This window comes from Netta rufina (genome assembly GCF_964035555.1).
Source record: "Netta rufina genome assembly, chromosome: 3".
NCBI classification, from domain to species: domain Eukaryota; kingdom Metazoa; phylum Chordata; class Aves; order Anseriformes; family Anatidae; genus Netta; species Netta rufina.
The window spans coordinates 81,698,972-81,726,610 of NC_140125.1; the positions used below are offsets into that span (position 1 = coordinate 81,698,972).

The window sequence follows — 27,639 nt, forward strand, 5'->3', positions numbered from 1 at the left end:
ACACTGATATTTCCTATAGAGGGGATGATCTTCTACCACAAAACATAAATAAATAACCAGATCTTATCAATCATAAGGTTGACTGTACGATAAGCTTATAGTTATGTGACTCATCCCACAACATCCAAGTAAAACAAACATTCCTTGTAATAGGAACTGTCCTAAGATTAATTTTCCTCTACTTTTAGTGCTCAGGCACTGGACATCAGCTGAGCCACAGTAATTGACACTGTAACACAGAATGAAATGCATTGGCCCATATTTCTCCAAAATGTCACATGGGTCACAGAGCATGAAAAGGTTCTGTTGCTCAGTAGCTAATTAACCCCCAATTAGTCAGTTCTGTCCCTGAATCTTCCTGATGCAACCATATCAGTAAAACACAAACAGAATCAAATATCACAAAGATTTTGCACTAACAAGTAGAAGTAAAGAGCAGGATGTGGACTAATCTTTGCAAATAGAATTAAATTATCTCTCAAGAGAGAGCAGAAAGGGAAAGACCCCTCAAAGTTGACATAAATGAAAGATTTTAATATGATTATGGGACACGCCAAATGAAATTTGATAGCTTGCTACATGATTTCTAGAGAGAGAAGCAGTCTGAGAGAAAAAAAAAAAGGTCAAATGGTTTGTATTCACCACTATTATTCTCCCATTTCCTCTGAGCTTCCAATTTTCCAGTCATACATATGTGCTATAGAACAGATGATTTGAAGCACTGGAGAGGAAGTGTTATTTTCAAATCCACTTTCTGACAAACACCTTTCAACCTCATATTTCACAGACATTGAAAGAAAGTAAAATGAAATGATAATGGATAGGAGGTGGTCCTAAGGACCCTAAATCAAACAGGACAGACAGCTGGATGATTCAGTTCATGAATATCTTTTGGGGGAAAAGACACAACAATCACTTATTAATTATAGGTCTATTGGCAAGATCAGTCTAGCTAAAAAACAAAACAAAACAAAAAAAAACACAACATCAAATGAATATCATTGTAATGAAGTGTACAGCTTTTTTAACTACAAGACAGGATATAATCAACTAGAGAATCTCTTTCTTTTTTTTTTTTTTTTCTTTTTACCTGATAGGAGCACCTTTGGCCTGTGCTGGTCTCAAGAGTACAGTTATTGTAGTAGCAGTTTCATTGAGAGATGCATCGACTCCTTCATAGTCTGGTAAAGTGGGAGCTGATAAATGTTGAGTGGAAGGAAAAAAAAAAAAAAGAGAAACAAATCAGTAAAAACATTTTGAATTTTCATGAGATTGTGGCTGTTCACAATATAGTACAAAGCCATGATCTTCATCAGCTACATGAGTCTTTTTTAATGATTTGGGTTAAGCATAATCTTTTATTACAGAATAAATGGGACTTCACCAACAATTGATAACTCCATCCTTACCTGCTTCCCTTCAAGTCATCATACCTATCAAGTTAAACAGGTTTATTCAAGGAGGACAGAAAGAGAGGGAGGACCTGACTGCCAAGAGACCCTAAGACTACAAAATCCCATTTTGTTCTCTCTCTTTCTAACTTTCAAAGAAGTATATTCACCACTTCTACCACCTCTCTTCTTCCTCCTCCCACAATTTAGGAATGTTTCACATTTCCTCTTAAATGACATGGAAGACCAAGCTGATACCAACTATACTGCAAGAAAATCAGTCTTAGGCAGATACGCATCTGTGGACACTGGATGGGTGAGTCTATTCCCATGCCAATTTCTTCTTCCATTTCTAACAATCAATAGCCAGTCTGTTCATGAATCAGTTTCTGAGCCACTGTGAATTTCACTTTAGTGTATACAGAAAAAAAAAAAAATGAACAAAATCAAAGTAGAAACTAGAAACAGTTCAGCATCTGATTCATTAATGGGCTGGCTGTTCAGCTTTCATGGAAGCAATATTTGTTGTGCCTTGGGTGGCTGTTGTAGCTGTTCACTTCAGCTGTGAAATTTTGCCTGCTACCACAAGCCTGTCACAACCCTGACTGTAACAGTGTTGTTCACATCTGCTCTAGTGCAAGGAAAGAAACAGGATTTTTGGTGATTCAGAAAATAATAGATTTACATTAAATACTATTCTTTAATGATCTTGAAAACTATCTGCATGTTTGTTTTTGTCTTTTTTTTTAAAAAAAAAAAAAGTATCATTAACATTTTTAATGATACGTGTTTCAAAATGATTTGTCACAAAAAAGATGTTCTCTAGCAGAATGCCAATCATTTAAGTCATAATAATTTTAAGATAATATATTAATAGATAGCAATTAAAGATTAAAAGCCATGCTTCATTAGTCTCAGATCCCAGATGCACAACAAAATTGCTCTTATTCAGAAAATATTATTGTTTTATAGAAATAATGTTCACTGAATGCTCATTTATAAATTACTATTTACAGCATGCTCACTACGATCATGAAATCACTTGTAAGTGTGGTCAAAAGGAATCATTTTTCCCTTCGTTAAAGCTAGCATTTCCTGAAACATATGCATTAATTCACAAAAATTTTCAGTTATTCTGAGTGAAACCAGACAACAGTTCATAATAAAGCAAGACCAAAAAACCTAGAACAACAACAAAAACAGGCTGAGATTCAGATACAAATGGTATCATATTCATCCTTTTAGCTTTCTTAGTATTAACCAATGTTTTACTAGCTAACTCAGACCCATATTGTGTTCTGCACAGAGTTCCTAAAATTTCTCAATGGAAAGAGAGGATAAATCTAAAGAATCCTGAATACATTATAATCCTAAATAATCCAGACATTTTGAGATGCTTATTTCTCAAAATAGTAAAATGGCTGGGACACAGGCATGCTAGCAAGATATTACATTATTACCCCCCACCCTCCCACACACCTCCTTCAGACAAGTATGTAGTCATTACATGCCCATTATCCCTGAAAGTTTAGGATCTGCAATCTGTTATAAAGAAACACAAAGAATCTGAGTAAAATATCAGACTGCAAAACAACCTACTAGCTAGATGAACAAAACATGTCATTTGTTTTTGTTTGTTTGTTTGCTTTTTTGTTTTTGGAAGGGGCTGGGGAATGAGGAAAGCTAGTACTTATGTTCTGGGATGGAATTCAACAAATTGTTTCAGTTAACTAAAAATACAGCATTTTAAGTTGCTACAGATTTCAAGGAGGTTTGCCTTGAATTTTTTCACATTTTGATTCACGTGCATGCTTTTGGAAACTGGGTGAGGAAACTAGGTGAGTAGTTTCCTGTAGAAATGGTAGATGCACTTCAATACATTATTAATCTCCCTTTACAGGAGGATTTAAGTTTCATTATGGCAGATAATAAGGGAAATAGCCTGCTTTGTACTGTTTACATTCCTAAATGACTAGCTTCTTTGCTATCTGCCAAGCTCTGAAGTCATCATACCATAAAATCAACAGTCTCTCTAGATATAGCATTGACTCATTTTCTGCTGTCAACTGCATAAGCTAACTTATGTTTTGAGAATTATATTAAAATTTAAGGATATAAAAATATTAAAGCATTCCACTTGACTTTACTTTTTTTTCTAAAGTTTTCAGTCTGTTATTAAGATGAATAGTGTCAATCAGCACACTGCAGTAAGTGAATAATAAAGATATGAGGAAGTAGAACTATACAAAGCTGGCAGAAGAAATTCATACTTTCTGCTATCTCCCCAGTTCTGTTACAGCCATGTGTTGCTAAGTGGTGTCACCTTGAGTAAGTCAATTTTCTGCATCTGACTTTACTAATCTGCAAAACAAATATAGTACTTAGTAACTAATGGAGTGCTGTAAGGCTTCATTAGCTAAAGTTTGTAAAGCAGTTCAGATTCTTTACATGAAAGTAAAATATTACACAAAATCAAATATTTGATAACTACAGGTGTGCAATTTCCCTGAACTTGTGCTACTGTTTGGAAAATACACTCAAAAGCGTTTTCAGTAACGTTAAGGTTAATTTCAGAATATGATAGGAATGTTTTGTTGGTTTTTGTTTTCTTTTACATTTCCTGATTATCCAAGTCTCAAAAAAACACAGCATTAAACCTTTCTAATAAGATAAGTCTGTAAAGTAAAAACAAATGTGATTTTTTTTTTTAATTTTTTTTTTACCTGAAATGTTGGTTGTTACATTGATTGTAGTTGCTGGTCCAAAGCCTTTAACAGTACTAGCACGTATAAAGAACTGATATGTAGTCCCAGGATGCAAGTGTGAAAAGATGTGGTGCGTGCTGTTCCACAGCTTTGACACAGTTTGTGGAGGTCCTGCAACTGGAACTGCAGGATCAAATGACCGTATACTACTGTAGCTGACCTGTGGAAAAGATTATTTATAAAATTTTGTTACAGTTTTCAGCATAAAGGGAATAAGTTAACTAGACAGAAAGGAAACAAAAATCATATGTTCATCTAGTTATTTTGGGGATACCATGAGTACTTGATATTTTAAAGTCTGCTTCAGCTGAAAAGGTATAAATACATCCTTCATCTCTCTTCTCTTTCTTTATGATTATAGCTCATGTATGGAATATTTCAGTGTTACATTTACATGTAAGTTAGGACATTCCCACCACCTTTGCTATCTACACCAGAACCTCCTATTTTTCACTTTCTATAATACATTACCTGTCCTCTTCTAATAATAATATTTAAACACTTTCCAAACCAGGCTATAATAGTTTAAACCAGCAATGATATCTTAATGTACTAGTTTTGGCTGGGATGGAGTTAATTTTCTTCATTGCAGCTCATATAGTGCTATGGTTTGGATTTGTGACCAGAGCAGCGTTGATAACACACGCATGTTTTAGTTGCTACTGAGCAGTGCTCACACAGCATTGAGACCCTCTCTGCTTCTCCCACAGCCCCCCAAGTGCGGGGCTGGGAGTAGACAAGAGGTGGGGAGGGGACACAGACAGGACATCCAACCCCAACTGACCAAAGGGATATTTTCTACCAGACGACATCATGCTCAGTGATAAAAGGTGGGGAAAAGAAGGGGGGGGGAAGGGGGGCATTCAGAGTGATGATATTTGTCTTCCCAAGAAACTGTCCCATGTGATTAGCCTTGCTACCCTAGGAATGTCTGAACAATTTCCTGCTGATGGAAAATAGTGAATGAATTCATTGTTTTTCTTTGCTTGTGTGTGCAGTTTTACTTCACCTAGTAAATTGCCTTTATCTCAACCCATGAGTTTTCTCACTTTTACCTTTCTTATTCTCTCTTCCATCCCACTTGGGTAGAATGAGCAAGTGGCTGGGTGGAGATTGGCTGCCCATAGGGGTTAATCCACAACCATTACTCGAGGGGTTTTGGTTGGCTAGTAGGTTTACCTTGCTCCTGTAAATCATTACTACACAAAATTATAACCTCTGTTCCTTTAAGAAAGGATTGATGGAGAGGATGGTGATCATTCCTCAGATCAGTTCATTTTTAGAAATCTTCCTGCCAGTTTTCTGTGGAGGCCACCAGAAGGTGCACTCAAAATACACGTGCAGGTTTCTCTGAAGGGAGATACCTAAAGATCTCACCAAAAAAAAAAAAAAAAGGTGGCTCCAAATATAAAAGCCTTCTTACCTTTCATGTAACCTTCTCTTCCAACAAATAAGATTTCACAGGTCATGGTTGTCATGGCTTTGGAAGGATGTAATAATGGTACAAGATTTTTCAAATTTGCACCTCCCATGTGGACTGTAGTATTGTTACATTCACTTGCCAAAGTCATTTGACAGGGCCAGACAGCTAACAATGTATACATCATGATATGAATTCTGAACATCTACTCCCTAATTCTCTAAATAAGGTGATATATGAATGAATAGCCTGCCTACAGAGCATAAACATCCACCATCAGCCGCCACTTCTGCCGCACTTTCCTAGCCCTCTCCTATGCCTGTAAGTTGTTTAATGATTACCTCATACTGAGTAATGATGCCATTTGGATCCACAGGTTCCTTCCAGTTGAGGAAGATCTTATCTTCAAAAGGAGTTCCTTTCACTGACTTGGCAGGTATAGGGCCTGGCACTACAAACAAAATAAAACGTTTAAAAATAGGGAGTTCAAGAGACAGGCAAATTAAAGAGATGGTGAACATCCTATTAAAAACAAAAGGGAGCACAGGTCTATTTTTATTAGCATTCATTCACATGCAAAAGACAGTGGTAGAGAGTACAAAAAAAGCACTTCAAAGTCTATTTTGTCATAGTGCAAAGAGAGCATGAAGTTGAAATGTTATCCCCACGTACGGTTTTCAGAACTTAATGCAAAGTCAAATTCTCTTGTAGTATAGCCAGGGGAGGCAGTTCAGGCTAGATTATGACTTTAGGTGTTCAGGGAACTCTGTAATACACATATCTTAGGACAAGGACTACATGGTTTTAAAATCCTTTTAAAAAGAAAAAATCAAAGGCAAGGAAAAACCTATGATATACAGCATCTTGCAAATGACTGAAACGCTTACAAAATAGTTTTCAGTCACCCTTTCTTATGAATTGTTGTCTTAAAAGAGGGCTGGGCATGGTAAAACACAGCAGCTCAGCTGCCCCTTCTTTCAACTGCTACAGAGTTCCTGCTGCTGAAGGATCAAAACTGCTTACTTCAAATCTTTCAAATAAAAGACATTTTCAAAGCTTTGAACTGAACTGCACTAAGACGACCCTACTTTCTTATTTTAAATGGAACCAATATCCTTGGTGTAATAAAAAGTCTGAAGTGTCATCTCTGGCCTCTTTGCCTGAGTGATTCTCACAGTGCCTGGTAATCCCATCAATGCCAGGTGGGAGTGCTTAGTTATCTCCTGCTTCAGCTTACAAGGTATTTTTGCCTATACATACAGCTCCTTTTTAACCACAGCAGCTCACCGGGATTTGAAGGTGTACGTGCTGAAGGAAGAGCATGAGGATAAGAGAGTATCTGAAGAAACCCTAAAAAACAAAGAAACACCCTCCCCACCAAAAAGTCAAAGTTGCCCAAATTTTAAGTCTTTCATGTTAAAATGTTACTTCTATTGAAACATATTGACATAGATTTCTCTCCCCTTCTTAATTAGCCTATCTTTTTCAGGGCAACATTCAGTGAGCCTCAGACATGACATTTCCTGGGTATTAATTTTCAAAGCCTACCAAAGTTTTGCAGAGAGTAAAAATAAATTAAAAATCACTGGATCAAAGAAAGTACAAGGCACTATGCTAGCAGCACCAAGGAGTGTGTGGTGTGTCCCAATAATAGGATTTATTTCAGTCGACATTGACATTATAAATGATGATCTGACCCTTGGTACAAGCAACATCATTTGGTACATTAATAATAAATTAATGGAGTCAAAGAAGCCAGCAGTAAACAGATGAGAGCTTCACAGAAACTGTTCACCCATCTGTCAAGCAAAGGCTTAGGAGAAGTTAACTAAAATCATACACTGCTGTTTTGCTTCAGTGTACCGACACAGACTGGGGAGTGGATAAAGGCTGATATGCCATGACAGCCCCTTCGTGCTGTTTGTGGCATTCACAGATTTGCTGTAGGCACCGCTTTGTTTTTCACAGGAATGCTCTACTGTTTTCTTTCTCTACATCTGAAATGAGGTATGAATACTCTGATGCACACATTTTCCCTGGAAGATGTGCACGTGTCTGCATGCACATATCTGTGTTTGAGAAAGACCATACAGATGCACTAGGGCATATACACAAAATATTAAAATTGACATTAAAGCATATTAAAACATATGAGTTAAAAAGAAAACAGACACAATTGCTCAAAACCCTGCAAAATACCTTCTGTGTGGTGTTTTTAAAGAATATGCTTTGTATTCAGATGAAACTGGGTGCAGGGTTCCAAGTTTCAGGCTTGATTAAAGCCTCCTACATCTCTGTTTTAACAGCCAAGTGGGAGAAACCTCTGGGCTCATCACATCGCATGACTGTGTTTTCTTCTCCTGCACTGTAAAATTCTTTGCTTGTGGCAGCAGCAATGTTAAACTGACTGGAACTACATGATCCCACTTAGTTTCATGCTTCTCTTCCCACTGGCATGAGAAGGGCATGAGAATAGAAGCTAGGACAATGATGAGCAGCTTGCTGGGAATCCCAGCAAAAATAAGGTCAGGAAATAAAGGAAAGCAAGTGTCTAGAAAAAGTCAACAGTAATCTCCACATACCTCACCCAACCCATAAATTCACCCAAAATGAAGCTTGTGATCAACTTAAATTATTTGAAAGCTCAACTGGACTGAAAGCAGAGAAACAAATATAAATTCAAATGCCTACACAAAAAGGAATAGGAAGTTAATTTTATTTTGAAGGACACAATTTGGTGGGTCTGAAGTTTTTTCTTCCCTTCCATTTTTCAGTTCAACCACTGTAAAAATGTATTATTTGCACAGCTTTAACAAAGGGGAAAAGAGTAGTGAGGAAGGGGAGAAGCAGAAGCAAAATAATTTGTTTTTATCTGAGCAAATGCACAGATTCATCCATCAGGTTAGTTGAAATAATGCCTAAACTTCCATGTTTGTGTTTTCATGTGTTTGTATTCAGGCCAAAACTAGTTACAAACAGATTTATTATTATTATTATTATTAAAAGGTTAAAAAAATAAATAGAAAAAACAAACCCCACCATCACAAACAAAAGACCAAGAGCAATGTGACCTGTTAGTAACACTGTATTGAAGACCCAAACTGCACGCTTCCATTTGGGCAGCTGTTGCTGCCTATTCCCTCCAACTCCCAGCAGGACCGTAAATCCTCGGCTCCCATTCTCCTTTCTAAGTGAGCTCTTGCTCTTCTCCTTGTACACACAGATAGCTTATACTAAATCAAATCACCCATGACTACTACAAGTGTATATTAAAGTGAAGTACGTTACTTTCCTATCAGTGGCTGGATACCTGAATAATTCAGAAAGTGTAAGCAGCAGTTATAGGAGTTGTACTCTGACCTACTGGCCTCTGCACCCTCTCTTTAAAAAGATTCTGATCCTATTGATTTTCTTTCCATCTGCTGACCTTGTGAAGTGTGACCCCACCATCGTTCTGTGACAACAGTAAACTCTCTTTTTCATATGCATTACTCTATGTAAAATTTCCAACCAGTCCAGATTTACACCTAGTTGAAGACATGAAATTATTAGGATAAATTAAACCATACAGTTTTCAGAAGAGATTCTCAACTTAAGCAAAAAAAAAATATATATAATATATATATGTATATATTTCTCCTAGGGTAAAATAATAATAATAATAAAATATATATATATATTTATTTATCTATCTATCTATCTATATATATTTTTGTTTTTGCCCTAAGAGAAAGTATACAAATATAAACCACACAAGGCACATAAAAAAATTCAAAGGGAATTTCAGCAAGGTTTTACAGGGGAAACATCACGAGATCTTCTTTCAGGATTTTGATGCATCTCTAGAGCCTGTTTAATGAAGTTATATATTCATATGGTGAATAGCTGATAATCTTTTCTTGTATATACGTGGCATAGTGAACTTTTATAAATGCTACACATAATAAAATTATGAGCCATCAATCTGACATCAGAGCAATTCATTTTAGAGCAATATATTTGCATTAAATTATGTCACAGTCACAAATAAATTGTTATTCACAAATAGTGTCATTTAAACCTTGTTCTACACTAACTTAACAGAGAATTTATATTACAATACATTACTTCTGGAAGAACAATGTACTAACTGACACCAACCCCTATAAAAATGAATTTATACTGCTTCAGTTTTCCTGCTACAAAATAATGAAAGTGCATGTAAACAGAGTATTTTTATTATTATTATACTCTGTGAAAGCTGTGCAGAATATTATTATGCTATACAGTAAAGGATATGTGCAGATATATGCACAGTTATTTTGGGAAAAATTCCTCTGTGATACTCAAAAAGTAAAGTTTATCAGCAACAAACTTACAGCCATTCTCAGAAGGCATATGCTCAATTTTCAGTAGATGGTGAAAGCCAATCTCTCCTACTGTTTACATGTTACAAGCAATTAAAATGGCCCACCTTTACATTTGCTCTGAGGGAAAAAAAGCTAGAATTTACCATTTGAGCTTTATGCTTTCAACCAGTTCACAGCTGCAGGTGCCAGCTCCCGGCCCACATACCTTCCAGATGATATAAAATTACTAACACAACAAATATAAATGCTTATGATCACGCTAGTCGCTATGCCAACTGGCAGTGCCTCATTAGTCTCAGCTGTGGCAGCACTCGCCGTAGATATGGGCAGATACCAAACGGGGCTGAACCCATGAGTTTTGGATTTGCTGAACCATGGGGCTCGGGCTCCAATGCCCCAGTGCAGTTTACTGCTTAAAACCTTTTTGTCCCAAATGCTGACTTCAGTAATCCTCAGTTCTGGGATTTGGAAATGATTGGCCATTTTAGGGTAAAAATAGCCTTACAAACTGACAAAATGGCAACCGGACAATTTTCTAAAACTATGCAAATCAATATTCTGACACTGCTTTCAAGTAGCAAGCATGTGGGCTGGCAACAAAGGCCCTTTGCAGGCCCATGCGTCACCCCTGTCCCACTGAAGGCAACTTCAATAGCCACAAAACCTGGCCTGTTTTCAGGCACGATTATGTCAAACACACCATTTCAAAAAAGCACCTCATATTCGGTATCACTTTTCCAGCTATAAAGCTTCTAATACAGCTAGCTAAAGGAAATGGAAGTAGGAAGTTGTTTCAGCCAGTGCAAATAATTGTGTGTTTCAGGGCCAATTTTTCCTGAGGTATTATTATAAAACCTAGGTCGTATTTCTGGTCTCTGCAATACCTTTACACAGCTTACTTCATTTGTTGTTTGTGCAGTGGAAGCTTAAAATAAATCTGACTTGAACAGCCAATAATTTCAATATTTTTCTTACTTTCTCATGAATCAACTTTTCTGATGTCTTAAATAAAAAGTGCTAAAGTGACAAGTGGCTTGCCTTTATGCCTCCACATTTTTTCCCCTCTCAATTACATGCCATTAGAAGATCCTACCCACCATCTGAAAAAAAATAATTGGGGTTATTTTCATGAGCTAAAGGACCAACAGGTCATCCCAGGCTCCTTTTTCCAATGGCAATAAGTCATTTATATTCAGTTTTGGTATGCTATTGCTGAAGATGTAAAACTTCCTTCCTTATTCGATGATATTCACACTAAATTTTGCGACTATGCAGGACACATAAGGCATTAGTCTCTCCTTCTTGGTCAAGGACTGAGGTCAATACCTTTAGCAAGGGCATTTATGGACGACTTCACATTGAATCTTTTATCTCTTCATCATGAGTTTTGTTTTATTACCTGCAACCATTTGCCATTTTTTTTCCCATTAAGATTAGTATGCCACGTTCACTTGACACCCATACATGTGTCACTCAGTTACACATTTTTGAGACAGTTTGCCATTTCAAGCCATCGTTGCCGCCAGCACTCTGTTCTTAGCTGCATCAGACATACTGCCTGTTCATCTTGCTGCATTACCTTTTTCCCAGGTGTGCTATTTTTGTTACTTTAACTATGCTACAAGCAGACTTTTATATCTATGTTCTTCCAAAATTTCTTGAAGCATTTTTTGTTTCCTCTGAGCAAAACATATTTTGTCTGTCCTCTTCCACCCCCCAACCTTCCCAGTATTTTCCTGGGGTGCTAGAACAGCTTGAAAAAGCACAAAGGAAACAAGGCTTCTCATAGCAAATGCTTTATGCGGAAAAAAAAAAAACAAACAATAGGGGAATATATATTGTATATGTATGTGTTTGTGTGTGTGTTTCTAAAGGCAACTTACAGCCTACTATCAAACACAGAAAAATACTAGATAGTAACAATTCCAACTATAAAATCCTCCCTCTTGTACTTGGTGGAACATATTTCCCTTTCACACATTTAGCCAGTATACAAGGTATGTTGCTTTTAATTTTATTTTTGTCCTGTCAATGTAACATTTTTCCCTTCCTCTGATGTTTCCCAGAGGGGGGAGCCACCTGGGATTTTTCTAGGGGCATAAGTAATGGTAGAGGTGGGTGCTGGGTGACTTGACCCTGCACCGCAGCTCCAGGTGTCTCCAAAGAGCTGAATGAGCCATACTCTGCAAAAGATCAGTGAGCCTCACTTATGTCCAGTGAGTGAGTCCTTTGACTGAGACCAAAGCTTTGGCACATTTTAAGCCCCCAAATGGGTACTTATCCTATTACAAGTGAGCTTTTTCAATGAGTCGTTCGCCTGCTGTTAGCTGACACACTCCCTCACTAATTACAAAATCACCATCAGATACTTTGAGTTTTATGATTTGCTTTCTCTATAGAGAAAGTTCTCTCTCCGAGCTATTGTCACTGTTCTTGTTAATCCACTGCCTTTTGCATCTGTTCCCAATTAAAAATTAAGGAAACATTTATCTGTGTCAATTCCATCCACGGTTCTTCAAAAAGGGCTCCTCTGAGTTCGCAGCGCACTTGTCATGCAGCTCCAAGAATGTGTGCACTGCTGATTCATGCAAAGTGATAAATTCACTGCTGTTTTTTGTACTTCGTTCAAAATGCAAAACATCTTTGCCCAGCACGTATGCATCCCCAGACTGTGTGAGCCTTCCTCTTTTCCCTTTATCAAGGCCTTCAAACACAGTCCATCCCCACCTACTCAGCAAGAGGTTTGTTCCAAATCTTAGTAATGGTATGTATGGTCTCTCCCCATGGAATATGGTACTTCAGCTGTAAATCAGTCACAAATTTTCTTGTATTCTTTTTGTATAACTTGTTTAACAGCATTGCTAGTGTTTCATTATTTTTTTTTTCCTGTGGAATTTAGCTCCTTGCAAATTGCTATACTTTAAAGATTAATTCTGACAACCCCAATTAAATAGAAATACTTAAAACAACAAGTATTCTGATCCATCTCTGGTCAGAAAGAGGGCTATTCCAGGCTTATTGATATTCCTGGTTTTGCTTTCTTCCACATACTGAATTAGAACGTATTAAAACCTTCTTCATTTGTCAGTCATGTTTCCAAAGGTTTCTGAAGCAGAGCTTCTGAAACTCACTCCACTCTTCCACTAATCATTTCCTGAGCTAATTCTGCCCCTGCTACAATAAGTTGCTCAGTTATTGCTCAGTGCTCTAGATGGTCTGCTTATGGAACCCCCAAAGCCAACTGCCCAGAATTATATACATACAAACCTTTGTGATACAAAATTAGAGATCCTCCCTGTCTCACCGCAGAGACCCACTGAAGTCCAATCTCCTCTGAATTTGGGGAATCATGGATTTTAAAAAACATTTAAAGCTCCTGACAGAAGTGAAGAGGTGAGACAACAGAAGAAGAGAGATGAATGGTAAAATTAGAGGATAGGGTACAGAGAGATGGAAGCCTTAGGAAAATGGTTAGAGCAACAGAAGATGAGCACAAAATGGGAAAGAGGAGAGGGGAGGAGAGAAGAAAATGTTGTATGGGTATCTCTAACTCCTACAGTCTACAAAGTAGTCTAACAGTCTACAAAGTTTTTACTTGATTAGCAAATCCTTGTAAGAAACAACTGCATAGAATACCGCACTACAGAAAAGCTAACAAAGTTAATTATGTGTTGTTATCATCTGGATTTTTCAAAGTTTCTATTTACAAAATGTACATTAAGTACATAGTTTGAGATAATCGTGTAATCAATGGCTATTTCTAATTAATGTTATTTCCAAATCACAGAAAAATACTGTCATCCCTCCATTTTATTTATCTATTTATCCCTCATAAATAAATCGGTGATAATGCCCCCGCAATGTAACTGACATCACACTGACTCTACAAAATCTACAAAAGTCATGATGACAATGAGACTATTTCTGACTCTAAGTGAAATATGTAGGGCACAGAACCATGCATCTTACTGTAGGTCTCATCCTCTTAGTTGGAATCCTGCTTTAGGGAGCAAACTGTCTTTTAACAGAGTTTAGATGGCTACCTGATCACTTTGACATTGAACTGAACTCACACCACACACATACGCAGCCCACCACAGGAACTGGTTTACTACTGCTATGGGAGCTCAAGGAACCACAAAGAAGGTAGTTCAGCTCTGATCCTCTGAGATGGCTAAAAGTCCTCAGGACTGCACCTTGCTTGAATGCCATGTATTTTGAAGTATGTGACAAAATGGACATATACTTTCAAGTTAATCAATAGCATACAATTAAAAAATCTGCATTTTACTCCCAACAGTATACAATCATAGAAACATTTAGTTTGGAAAAGACCTAAAGACTCTAAGATGAACAATTCCAACCACTTCCCTGGGCAGCCTGTTCCAATTCCTCACAACCTTTTCAGTGAAGAAGTGTCCCCTAATTTCCAACCTGAACAACACCTGGCACAATTTGAGGCCATTCCCTCTGTCGTATCGCTAGTTATCTGTGAGAAGAGGCTGACCCCCAGGTCCCCACAGCTTCCTTTCAGGTAGTTGTCAAGAGCAATAAGGTCTCCCCAAGCTTCCTCTTCTCCAGACTAAACAACCTCAGTTCCCTCATCTGCTCCTCACATGAATTGTGTTCCAGGCCCTTCTCCAGCTTCATAGCCCTTCTCTGGATATGTTCCAGGGCCTCAATGTCCTTCTTGTACTGAGGGACCTAAAGCTGAACACAGTACTCAAGGTGCAGCCTCACCAGAGCCGGGTACAAGTCAGTATCACTGACTTGGCCTCACAAGAGGCTATTTTCAGGTCACAAGCACTACCATTACCGGTGATTCTAAATACAGCTACCTTTTAAAATACATTAATCTTTCCCTGAAAACAACATCTGCTTGAAATAATTTACCTTAGCAACTTCTGATCCCTGAGTGAATTTTCTTCTATGCCAGGGTACCTAGGACACCAAAGCTAAGTTTGAACAAGGTCACTGACAGCATGCTGGCGTGCTAATCCAAAAACCTGCCTAATGTGTATCATTTTACAGGAGCAACCCACAACAAAAACAGAAGACAAAGTACATGCACATGACTCTGCTCTTCACAAGCACTGCTGCAATGACCAGCCACCACTGCAGCACGCCTAACTAGATAAAGGCTATCAGAAACCATAATGCTTCTTGGAAATTCATTTAAAAAGAAAGAGAAAGCCATTTTCCATGGACATAGTAATATTACTACTACTTTTTTTCCAGGAAAATAGCAACCATAAAAATCCATAATATAAGTCCATATACAGAAATAATTCATCATGACTTACTCTTATAATTAACTTAAAAAAAAAAAAAAAGTAATGCTAAAATTTGAATTGCATGAAACATTCTAATTCTGGCCATGTCAATGAATTTTCACATGATGCATCTATTTCTCTATAGTTCTCTACAGAACCTCATATTCTGGCTATTTAATCAGCTGTTCTCCCTTCTTTATTGCAACACTAAACATATTCCTCTTCCACTTCTTACAAAATTGAAAATATATGGCAAAAAAGTGCTACCAGATTCTAATCTTGATTGTTATCCATATGTATAGGTATACACAACTCCTTTATTTTACAGGCAAGGAAACACACTGTACTTTTTTCAGTTTTATGTTTTTATGTAGCTACAGTCTTATATTATCCCAACTACTTTTTTGTTATTGATACCTATGGCGCTATTTATTTTCATTTTGTTGTTGTCTATATTTTAATGAAGTCTAAACATAAGAAAAGGAAACTAAAGTTGTTCTTCATTTCCACAGCTGTAACCTTATTAGAGAAAATACCTACTTTTATTTTAATTTCTTTCATACCAAGATTCATAGCCTAATCATTGAATGTCACCATCATCATCTACGTCTATTTTTTATTTCTCCCCAACTACATTAAGTTAAACTGCCTTGTCAATGAAATTTCACCCATAGCATTTTAAAGAGGAGTTGTTAAAATATTGCTTTACTCTGCTGCGTGTTTTTAAACAGTTAACAGATACTATATACCGAAACCTAGAATACACACAAGTTATTGCTCAAATGTATTTGCTGATGAGGTTTTAAATTTTGATTAGTCTTAAAGCACTGAACTGAATATTTAAATATAATTTACAGATTAACTTGATTTTCAAATACCACACCAAAAATATCATGAGGAAGCCTTCACCTAATACCACTGCATGTTTCTTGTCACCTGCATTAATGCATCTTTACAATGACTTAGAAACTACCTTCCTTTTTCTTGCAAGAGAGATATTCAGTATGACTTGAGCTACAGGGACAGTTTGGGCTATATACGCAGGGTGACATTTACAGTATTTTTAAAGCTATTTTTTGAGGGCTAATTAATACATTAATTGAACAGAACTTCTATCCTTCGAAGCACATATTGTAACACACAGTCATTTCCTTCCACCTGTCTAGACTGGACTTAGATATAGTATCTGTAATAGCATTTATACATACCATCTTCATCTGTCTGAATAATAGTCTCCTCGCTTTCTTTCCTCCCTTCTGGGTTGGTTAAGATCATTTTGAGACTGACATTCGTGTACGGAGGCAGGTGATCCACAACATGCTGTGGTGCTTTGGGGTCCATGTCCAAGCAGTCTGCCTTGCTCTCATTGCGTCCACAGAAGTAGTGGTAGCATATAGTGACATTGAAAGTGTGGCAACGAGTGATATTGTAACCCAGAGATTCCCAATCCACAGCAATGTGTCTGGCCTGAATCTCAGCAATCTTCAGAGTTTTGGGTGTTCTCATGGGTTCTAGAAAACAGTAAACCAAAGAAAAATGCTGTTAATGTTCTTCATCCTTGCACAGAACTGTAAGATATAGATAATAGCTATAGGGAAGTTAAAACAGAGGATATACCTAGCACATACACAGAAATTACTGGAAGAAGTATCATCCTTTGTCCAGGTACCCTGAAGGGGAAAAACTGCCATAGCCTCCCTGTTTTTTATTTTATTCTTTTTCTGTCTTTCTCTGTAGGTTTCAATTAGTGATTAAGACTTAGTAACAGTGAGAAAAGGAATTGTTAATTAATAGTGTAGCAATTCAAAGCAATTGAGAATACAGACAGCAGATGCAAGAAGATTGACCAAAAGGCCACCCAGCTGTCACCACTGGCTTCCCTTCCTGATATCCCTTCCTTTTTTTTTTTTTTCTCTTTTTTTTTTTTTTTTGTACCTGAGTAAATTAGATAATACATCACAGTGGGGTAAAGAGTCAACAGTCACTACACTATGATTTAACATGCCACCAGGCAATGCTATGTACTAATTATACTAATCACCTTACTAAGCCAGCAGTTACAAAAATGATGCAGATATTAATTAATGTTTATTATTTTGGTAATGAGGCTACTCATTCAAGCAAAAGCCCTGAGAAATATTGCAAAAGTGCTTCTGGATATTCCCGTTGTATCCCACTTCTTTCAGACAACCAAAACTTTGCCTGGCCACTGCTTTAAACTGGTAATCTCTGAACTGTGACCTAAGCTCACCTGTTCTCCCCATGTGCATGTCCACCAGCAGAGGATGTGGGACTCCCCAAGCTGTCATCAATCTTTCATCATCTCTCTATCGTATTCATTTCTCATGCAAGACTAACTTTTATCATTGAACTTAATTAAAATGATTACACAATGAAAATCATGACCATGACTATATATAAGCTAGTTTCACTAGAAATACACCAAAGGGATCTTTATACTGAGCTAATGCATACTTCTTCACCAGAGAAAATAGAGCCTGCTCTAGGTACAGCTGCAGCCTTGCGTCCTTGTTGGTGTAAGGTCAAAATAGGTGAGATCATCCAAGGAAGTGAAACATGTCATTTCTCTTTCTGGGCCTAACTGTCCTGTGTAACTTGCATTTATGAAATGAGAGTCCCAACCAGGGTACCAGCCAGCCAAAAGCACAGATGGTATATTGAAATAAGGAAATGTCAATCAGTGTAATCTATTCAGCATGCAGTTTGCAAGACAAACTGCAAACATTTTGTCCCAAGCACCAAAACAACCAAATTCTCCATATTACAAAGGTATTTCTAGAAACATGATGAGTGTTAAGGATTAAAAATTTTGCCTATTTCTTTCCATGATCTATCCTTCCCTTTCGGGGTTTTGGACAAGTATGTTCCCTTTGCCCAGAATTACCGATTTATCATATATATGTGGTGAAACACACAAATGAAAAAACAGACTCCCTGGGCAGTAGCTTTCTAAAAATACTGTCTAATGTGACAACAGATATCTGAAGCTGAAAGATACTGTTGAAAAGGTCCTTGAGAGATAAGAGACTCGAAGAGAAGGAGATAAAAGGGCTTTTATAGAATAAACAATGGCCAGTGCTTTAGCAAGTACAGACAGGTAAGAGTCAGTTGTAAACAAAAAAGTAGCAACAGGGTAGATCCACTGATGGAGCTGGTAAGAATCTTCAAAGAATCTGCATTTCTTTGGCTACCATATGTACTTAGTTAAAAACAAACTCAGGTGTTGCTTAGGAAAAGTACCACTAATAAATAATTAATTAAATTTAAACATCAGCCTTTTCTCATACAAACAGCAAATTTATTAAAACAAACAAACAAACAAAAAGGTTATATATTCTGTGATTTAGATAATTTTGTGGTCTAATCGAGTAAACGTTGTTTTGTATTTTAGGCTTATTCTTCTGTCTAAAATAGATTGATTCTTGTCATTTTTTTCCTTCATTATACTAATCCAGGTTGTGCCTCCAACCACCCACAACAGAGGCAGAATTCAAATTTGATTTGAAAGTTTACTGGAACCTCTAAAAGAAGCATAATGAGATACAAGTTGTCTGGTCATGAAGGTTGAAACTATTAGTGTTTGAAGCAGACTTTCAGTAACAGAAAATGCACTACATTTTCATCTTGCTTCCGTCCTGGCGAGCCTTAAAACGCATTCACACTATGGGGTAATGGACTTTCAAAAGAGGGAAGAAAAAAATAAGAACTTTATTAATGTTATTTCTTGAAGAAAAATTATTTTACAATTCTATGCAAATTTTACAAATGTGTCACAGTATCAGAGGAGATATTGAAAAGCATCCTTTATTCACCTGTCAAAAAGGAATGAATGAAAGACAGAGTGTGATCTCACTTTCTCACAACTATTCCCTTCTTTGGCAGAAATTAAACAACTTCTGCAATATTGAGATGGTAATTAAAGTCTGCAGAGTCTCTCAACAGCTTTGGTAAACTCTGCCAAAATTCCCACTGCTCCTAAAATGATGCTTTAAAAACACAATTTTACTCTCGCCTCTGGGCAACATTTATCTCAGGGATCTCTAGAGGTAAAGACCAATTGTTTTAAACTACCACACCACAAAGCCTCCATCTGTAACACCTCACTAGAAAGCAATCTCCCAATAATTATTTTTTCTCAGATAAAACACCATTGAATTTTTGAGCAGGTTTCCCCAAAATCCCAGCACCTCATTAAAAATAATTTTATTCTAGATAGCGGCAAAAGGAAGTGTTCAGCTACCATTTTTTCCTTTCTCCCTCACACTTACGGGACTCCAGCTTCCTGAAACATTTTCTTAATTGTGATTTAATTTTGATTTACACATTTTTTCTGATCCTTTAATATGCTTTCTATACTACTAAAGCCCGTAATTCACTCAATCTGTCTTTCCAGTTGTTTTTCCCCACCTTCCCTCTTTCAGCCACAGCTAGAACTTTTATCCAAAATGCCTGGGCATCTAAGTCCTTGACTTCTTGCTTCTTCATTAACCTAATTATGCCAAATCAGCACCCTCTGCCAAAGAGGGAAGAAATAAAACTCTCTCAAAATCTATTCATCCTATAATCTATTCATCCAAAATCTATTCAACCTATCAGCTGGAGTTTCAATAATACTAACAATGGTGGAAAGCCCTTAATATTTTCCAAACATTAATTACCAATTACTCCTGTGAGACAGGTAAGTGTTGTTAACCTTTTTTTTTTAATTTATTATTATTTATTTATTTATTTTTTATTCCTGCAAGGAGGAAAAGACACAAAAAGGTTAATAGCTTGTTCAAAGCTCCAAGGTGTTTTACTGACAGCACCAGAAGAAAACCAAGTGGTCCCCATTTCCCAGGTCATCTGTGCTCTGGCCACCAGGCAGCAGTGGCTCAGAGCAGTAGCCCTTCAGAGATTTCATTTACACTTGACTTTCCAGTGCCTATGCAGAAATGTGAACTCCACTGCTGGCTCCTCAGCTCTAGTTCCTTCTTAGAAGAGTTCATGCTGTTTTTCTTAGAACAAGTTTGAAAGCATAACAGTGCCCAGACACTAAGTGAAGACCTAAGCATTAAGCCAAGTTATTTGAAAAGCAATAGTTTGGCTTATTCATTTCCAAGTTAATACACTGAGTCAAGTTCTAATGAGGGGGAGGATTTTTAAAGATTTCTTGATTTTGAGTTTAAAAGTTGCAGGAAGCAACACCTTTTTATTGTTATTTAATCCTGTTTTTAAAATTAAAATTGAGAAAGGGGTATTCATAATTTATTTTTTTTCAAGTGTTCCTCTGCAATAGAAAACACATTTAACACTGAAGACAGCTCCTTGTGGTGATGGCAGAAAGTATTTTGGCCTCCTGTTGTTGCTAGAAACTCAATATCCTGTGACTGTATAAAGCATGAACATCCTGACCAGCAGGGTCACATCCTCCAAAAGAAACACAGCAACAAGGCATATGGAGGGTTTGGTGGTGTCAGGGTATTGACCTTTAGGTCAGTGAAAATACATAATTCATTCTTCATATGAGAGACTGAAGAAGGAGGGCTTCAGTCCCAGTTTTATCTGCAGACGGTAAAGTACAATTCTTACTAACTGCCTCGTTATGCCCTTCGGTCTGTATGGTTTCCTCCACTAAACCTACCTTGTCCTCCAGAGCCCCTCTCCAGTGGGCATGCTGCTCACTGCCAGACCCCCTGACTGCGGTGGCTGCTTTGACCTCCATGCAGCCCCAGCTCTGCCTCCTGCCCTCGGCACCTGAACTCTGTTGTCTTCCTCCTCCTCACCCTCACCGCCCCTCTTGGCAAACAAATGCTACCATCCACTCTACGCCTCAGATCCATCACCCAGTCTGACTGCTGTTACTCTCAATTAAAAACAGAAGCACTGGGAGAATATCAAAATAAAAGAAAAAACAATAATAAAAGATCTCTACATTTACACAGACTACTAAGTCCTCATTCCTTATCCAGAAACTGCATTAAGTAAAAGAATTACATGCACGTGCCATTCACTTGCAACAATTTATGGATCAAAACAATTTAACCCAACGTTACGGAATAAAATAAAGAACAGCTTTAGTAATTCTCCAAAGGTTAATAATCCAGGGATAGCTGGCAAAAGAGACAAAACCTGTTGACCCCACACCATCTCTCAACTGCCGGATGATTTAATAAGAAGCTCCAGATAACAGATAAAATGAAATTCAATTTCTTTAGTGCTTGATAAGCAACATGTGATACGACAGGTCAATATCAGAGCCTCTTTGTAGAGATTATCTTCACTTATACAGAAATGGCAGTGAAAACAAAAGCCTTCACAGTTATAGAATAAACAAGGCGAGAGCATGCATTTTCTCAAAATCAATTTTTAATGATAAAACTTATTACCTGAATTACAAATTTCCCATCAAATAAGACTAGGAAAGAATGGTAAGTCCTTTGCTTTTTCAGCCTTTCATTAGAAAGCCTAAACATTGATTGCAATATGCAGTTATCTGCAAGGGGAGGAGGAATTAGGTTTTCTGACCAGCAGGTAGAACACACATTTGTTCGCAGGAAATGGAAAACTATCAGACAAATTTTAAAGCACAAACACTTCAAATAAAGATGGTGCTTCTTGAACGCTGCCATATGCTGTCACCCAGTGCATCCTGCCAGTGTATACAATTTTAATTGGGATTGGCTTTCTGATTTCCAATCCCATCCCCCCCCCTTCAACTATTTCTAGTAAGGCATTACAATGAGGAGCTGACTTCAAACTTCTGCTTTACCTACACTGACTGAAATTCATATCACATTTCAAGAGTGACTCAGGTCACTTCTATTGGTGACGTAGAAAGAGAAAACTAAGTGGTAGAATCTCAGGTTTAGGAAGGCAAGATAATGCATAAATTCACATAAGTTTTGAGGGAACTACAAACAGATGTGGGACTTATATCGCATAAAAACTCTGACATACAAAAGCAAATGTATGATAATTTGTAAAGGCATAGAGTCAGTTGGATTTAAGATTGCAACCCTGTACTTTAAAATGCAGTTTCTGACCAAACATCCTTTAATTATCTTGCCCTGAGACTTTAAAATAAAAATGACAGGAAAAAAATGTCCTAATTTTTCTGCTAATATTCTGTCCGAACAGCCACTGGAATTCCCCAGACTTTTCTTTGTGAGAATATGAGCCTCTCTGTCCCGTGGCTTCTCCTGACCTTTCCAGGAGGGGTCTCTCCTTGGCATGTGGGAAATAAAAAGAGGATTATTCTTAGATGTCAATGTGGATCCTGCTGCTTCCTTGGTTCACGCAAGGTCCTACAAAAACAAAATGTTCCCAAAACTAAAAAAAAAATATGTTACAGTCCTCCTGCTGTAAAGAATTCTTCTAAAAAGACCACTAATAAAAGCATGTAAGAATGGCATGAGTACACTGGAGAAAGTACAATGACAAAGAAAACAGCTGACAAATGTGTAGTAAGAAAACACTTTCCTTATTTGCTCATTTCAGATGCATTACTCTCAATTATTACTTTTGCTACCAGTGACCAATGAACAGTGCAGAAAGATTTTATATATATACTGACTAAGCTCCCTCACATCATAAAATCAGTTAAGATTGCTGTATATAAAAGCGTATCACTGGTTGAACAGGACTGGACTAAAGTTATCATAAATTTCAACACACAACCGGAGTCTCAGCAAGAGAGAACATCAACTGTGATCACTTCTGCATTTATGTGGGTGATCTGTTAGCATACTCTTTGCCTTCAGTCACTTAAATGTATCATCTAGTATGTAGACATGTGATTTTAAACTCTATCTAAATTCCCTTTATGCCCAAGTCTGAAAGATTAAAAACAAAACCAAACCAAAACAAAACACAGGTACAACATAAATCAGCTGACATAATTTACTTATGGACTTTAGAAGGAGAGAAGTTGAGCCTCAAAAGCACTCTGTCAGTCTCTCCACTGACCAAGAAGGCAACCATGAAAATTCAGAGGTGGACATCTACAGCTGGTCTGATGGCTTGCTCAAAGGCAAGACACATAGTGTGTAGAAGAAAAGCACTGGGGCTTGGGATCTGACACATCCAAATTATATAAATATATTGTATAACCATTACTAGCTGTCTTTTGTACCCTTGAATTGGTTGTCCTCTAGTGGCTGAAGGTACACCACAGAAACTTATTTTCCAGTTCAGTTTCAAAGAAATATGGTTTGAACACGCTGAGACAGCTCTTTGTTTGCAAAACAAAGAGTACTAACTGGGGACAAGGAAGAAATTTCCTCCAAAAGCACACTCCTTTAGCAAAGCTAAAGCACTAATATACCATCTCTCAGTCTCCATTGGAAACAACTAGGCCATGTTATTTGAAAGGGAGCATCCTATAATTAAATTATGTTATGAACAAAAAAAGAAAACCCTAGGTATGTTGATCTGCCCTAGAATACACATGATGAAAACCTTGTGTTTCAAGGATCTAATAATCCAAAAGAATGTAGTTCAGACTCACTCCCTAAGGAATATAAATCATACCACAAATGCCTAAATTACACGGCAAATCTTGCAGGGAATATGTGTATCCTACTGAGGTATGATTATGGATGCCTAAGTGATGTGCTTGCCAGAGGAATACTTACAACCATACTACTAGAAACTAGGTATAGCTCTTGGCAGAATTTAATCTGTTTGAATATGGCTCCAGTGCTGAAGAAAAGGAATAGCCATGTAACTTCTAAAAGCAATGCATGCTTCTTTAGGAGCTTCTACAGAAAACGTATCTTAAAACAAAGTTGATGTAAGAACATATATGTACGCTAAATAACAATATGATGATAATACAAGAAAGCCCAATTTATTCAGACATCCCAAGAATGCCATGCATTTCAGCCTTATTTCCTTGAACAGCTCTTTCTTTTTATGACAGAATAGTTCTCGTTTCCTTTTCAAGTTTCTTTCCTCTAACTCTGGCAGATTTCTGAACATTTCTAAGTAGAGTTAAAGGCCAGCTTAGAGTTAAAGGCAAAATCAATTAACAACACTGGCCTTAACTACTTAATGATACTTCATGAATCATTTACTTAGAGCCACAGACTCTTTCTTGCTATCTGTGTGGATTCCTAACCAAACCACAAAAAATCATCCACTAATTGGATCAACATAGACTTTTCATTTGTTATTAGAATAATAACCTATTATCCCAGATACTCCAGTTTGGGAGCATCTGCAATCCCTCATATCCTGAAAAAAATCCCTCATATCTGGAAACAGGACTTCAGTCCTGCATGTAAGTACAGGTCAGAAAGTCTAACCAAGGTATTCTTTATTTTATTATTCTCCTCCTCTCCCCTAAATCTTGTTCCATGTCACCAGTTTAGACGCTTGACATTTGCCAACCAAATCTGAAAACTCAGGCTTTTAATCTTTTTAAACTTAGAAGCATAAAGAAATAGTGAACATCAAAGAAAGGCAATTCAAATGAAGTTGAAAGAAACCGTACAATCAGGTAATTTCAGCAGTCAGACAGAAAATGAAAAATTAACAGGTATGCATTTCTGTAATAAAAATAGAAGGAATTACTTATCATCTCTTCTTTCAGATGTGTAACATATATAGAATACAAAATAAATAGGGATGCAAACACACAAAAAGAACCCATTTTGTGTACATTAGCATGTCCATCTATTCCTCACATGAAATATGCACCCAGAATAAATAAAACAATAGCATTTACACTGTACTAGCAGTATAGATTTATGTTGTTGCTAACAAAGGTTATAATGCAACTGCATAAAAATCCATGAGATTTTTCCCTTTTCATTTCATCCAGCAACTAACTTATTAAGCCAGTTTACAAATCTCTTATTGACCATGTACCTCAGGGAGCTGAAAAAAACGTATGAATTATTACATAGATAATCAGTTGTACTACACTAGTTTCAGTAGCAGTGAGAGGATATTCAATATATTCTAGAATATACCTTTTTGGATGCAAAATAAAGCTGTTCCTACTTCAGAGGTATAGCAAAGAGATTAAATATAACTGCACTACTGACAATTATTTGCCCATTCCCTCTTGATAGTATGTTTATTCTATTGCCTCCATGCATGATTAACAGTTTGTGTATCCTTCACATGTAATCAATAGCTGTGAAGCCCTGTATTAGCTTTAGAGATTAGACATCCCTTGATAATAAATTCAATTGATTCCTGCAGTTTAGCTTAGCTGCAGAAATCCCACAACATTTTTTTATTTTTTTTTTTAGTTTAAATTAAAAGGAGATATATAGTCTAGGAGCAAAGAGGAAAAGCTGCCATGACCTCTATAAACTCATTCCTCCAGAAGAACAAAACTGTCTCGTGTTGTAAAACATGAATCAGCATGTCAACAAGCATCAAGCTGCAAGAGTAAGCACAGGGAAAGCCTGACATTTTAAAATTCCTAGGAAACCTATCCAGGACTGAGATGGTGGAGATTAATTGTCTAAGGTCAATTACAAAATTAACAGTGATAGGAATAAATGAACCTTCAACATAAAAAATAACAAATTAATTAGAGGCATGGTTCTATTGAACATGAATGAAAGACTCATCACCTAAAATAACCCATATATATAAATACAAAGAATTTATAATACATATTTGCATACACATTTTACCCACTAACCTAGTGAACTTAACCATTTAACACTATGAAGAAAACATTTACAAACATTTACTTGAGTACAAATCACCACATTTCTAAGGTGATATGTTTTTCATTTCTCTCCAATGAACATTCATAAACATCATTTTATATCTTTGTTTACAGACAATGTATTTGGGACCTTAACATGTTTTCAGTATTGATGCAAAATGCCTAAGCTGGAGTAGTGTGAATAAGCAATATTCTATGGATATCATGTCTTCTATGGATATCATTAAAGCTTCCTTTCTCTAGTGTATAAAAATATTGGTCCTTCAAGTCAGGAAAATTATATACCACCATATGAAATAGAGTGACCACAGTCACAGAACACAGTCTATAAGAAACAAAAACAGAAAATACAGAAGAGAGAGTTGGTGAAAGAACTATTGCCACATTCACCTCTGATGAATGAGAATTGAAAACTGGAAATGAATGAGAAATTAAAACTGGAATTGAAAGCTGGAATCATGATACTCACTTAAAGTTTTTACATACATGTATAAGTGTGCATGTGTGTATGCACACAGGCATTCCCCTACATGCAGATACAACACTTATCCCTCAAACCGCATCCTCTCTCTGCACACTTAGTGCAACATTCTCAACTCACTCTGCCTCTGTTCCCATTTAGCCCCACCTGGCTCCTGGTGCCCCTGGGGCTGAAGCCCCTTATCCCCACCCACCCCTGCAAAGAGCAAAGGATGAAATTTCTCTCTGCTGAACAGCCTACAACTTGGTCCTTCCCATGCTGTGTTTGTATGGCAAAGCCTACCAATAGCTGTCATACTGTGCTCTGGCTCCGCCACTTTGACCAAACCAATATATAATGCAGTTATTATGCACAAATTATACACACACATATATATCTGTCTTCTACTGTGTATTATTAAAGTTGGCTGAAACAAAAATTAATCAAGTGGCTTAAAACCACATACCATAAATGACACAGGCAGTGCTACTAATAACATCCCTTGTTATATTATTACTGAGTTTCTACTGTAGATGTCGGTACTCAAGCAAATCAGAATAAGAAAGGATGTATGAAATGCCCTTTCCCACTTATAAAGATACTCTGCCTACAGCAAATCTCAGTTTTCCCCTCCTGGAATACATCTCATTTGTTGCTGTTATGGCTCTCATTTAAATTTTAGATGAGCAGCATACGTTCAACAATGGCTGGTATCAGGACACGATAAAGATCTGAGTTTGAGATTCTGATCTACCTAAGCCTTACTGCAATGGAGAATGGATAAAACCAGATTTACAAAAATCAGGCAGAAACTTGAATTGTCAAAATTATTTTTCTTTTAAAAAACTTAGATGCATAGGATAAATTATTAAGGACTGTAAAAATACACTAACTTACTGTTATAGATTCAAATGATTAAAATAAAAAATGTACAACTGAGCCCTCCATAAATGCACATGAGGATTTTAAAATATTCACAGGATCAATGGAAAATGCAACATTTAAAGCCAACTGAAGCTTCATAAATCTATTGCTGAATCATTCAATGCATATGTTGTCTACTTCTTGTTCTACCTGTGAAACAATACTGGTATTGATTGTTATTATTAATATTGTTATTATTTTACCTCAAATGTCCAAACTTGTGGCTTCTATTGGACAGAAAAGTTTTCCTTAAGTACCTGGAAATTTATTTAGTAAAATGGCTTTATTTTGTTCATAGGTTCATTCAAAGCTAAGACAGTACTGTGAAAATGTAAGAAAGCTTGTGTTCTTCTTAAATGAAGAC

The 27,639-nt window shown here is 36.9% G+C and overlaps 1 protein-coding gene across 2 annotated transcripts in view; it reads right to left on the reverse strand.

Annotated features, from left to right (window-relative positions):
• The window catches only part of PTPRK (protein tyrosine phosphatase receptor type K), a gene marked incomplete at both ends in the record, with an annotated part of 412,874 nt that overhangs the window by 83,108 nt on the left and 302,127 nt on the right, over positions 1 to 27,639 (reverse strand). For both annotated transcript variants that reach the window (XM_084283862.1, XM_084283861.1), the window contains 4 exons: positions 1,091 to 1,196; positions 4,115 to 4,316; positions 5,918 to 6,027; positions 16,407 to 16,709. In XM_084283862.1, coding sequence (XP_084139988.1) covers positions 1,091 to 1,196; positions 4,115 to 4,316; positions 5,918 to 6,027; positions 16,407 to 16,709 — 721 coding nt within the window. The remainder of the gene's footprint in view (positions 1 to 1,090; positions 1,197 to 4,114; positions 4,317 to 5,917; positions 6,028 to 16,406; positions 16,710 to 27,639) is intronic.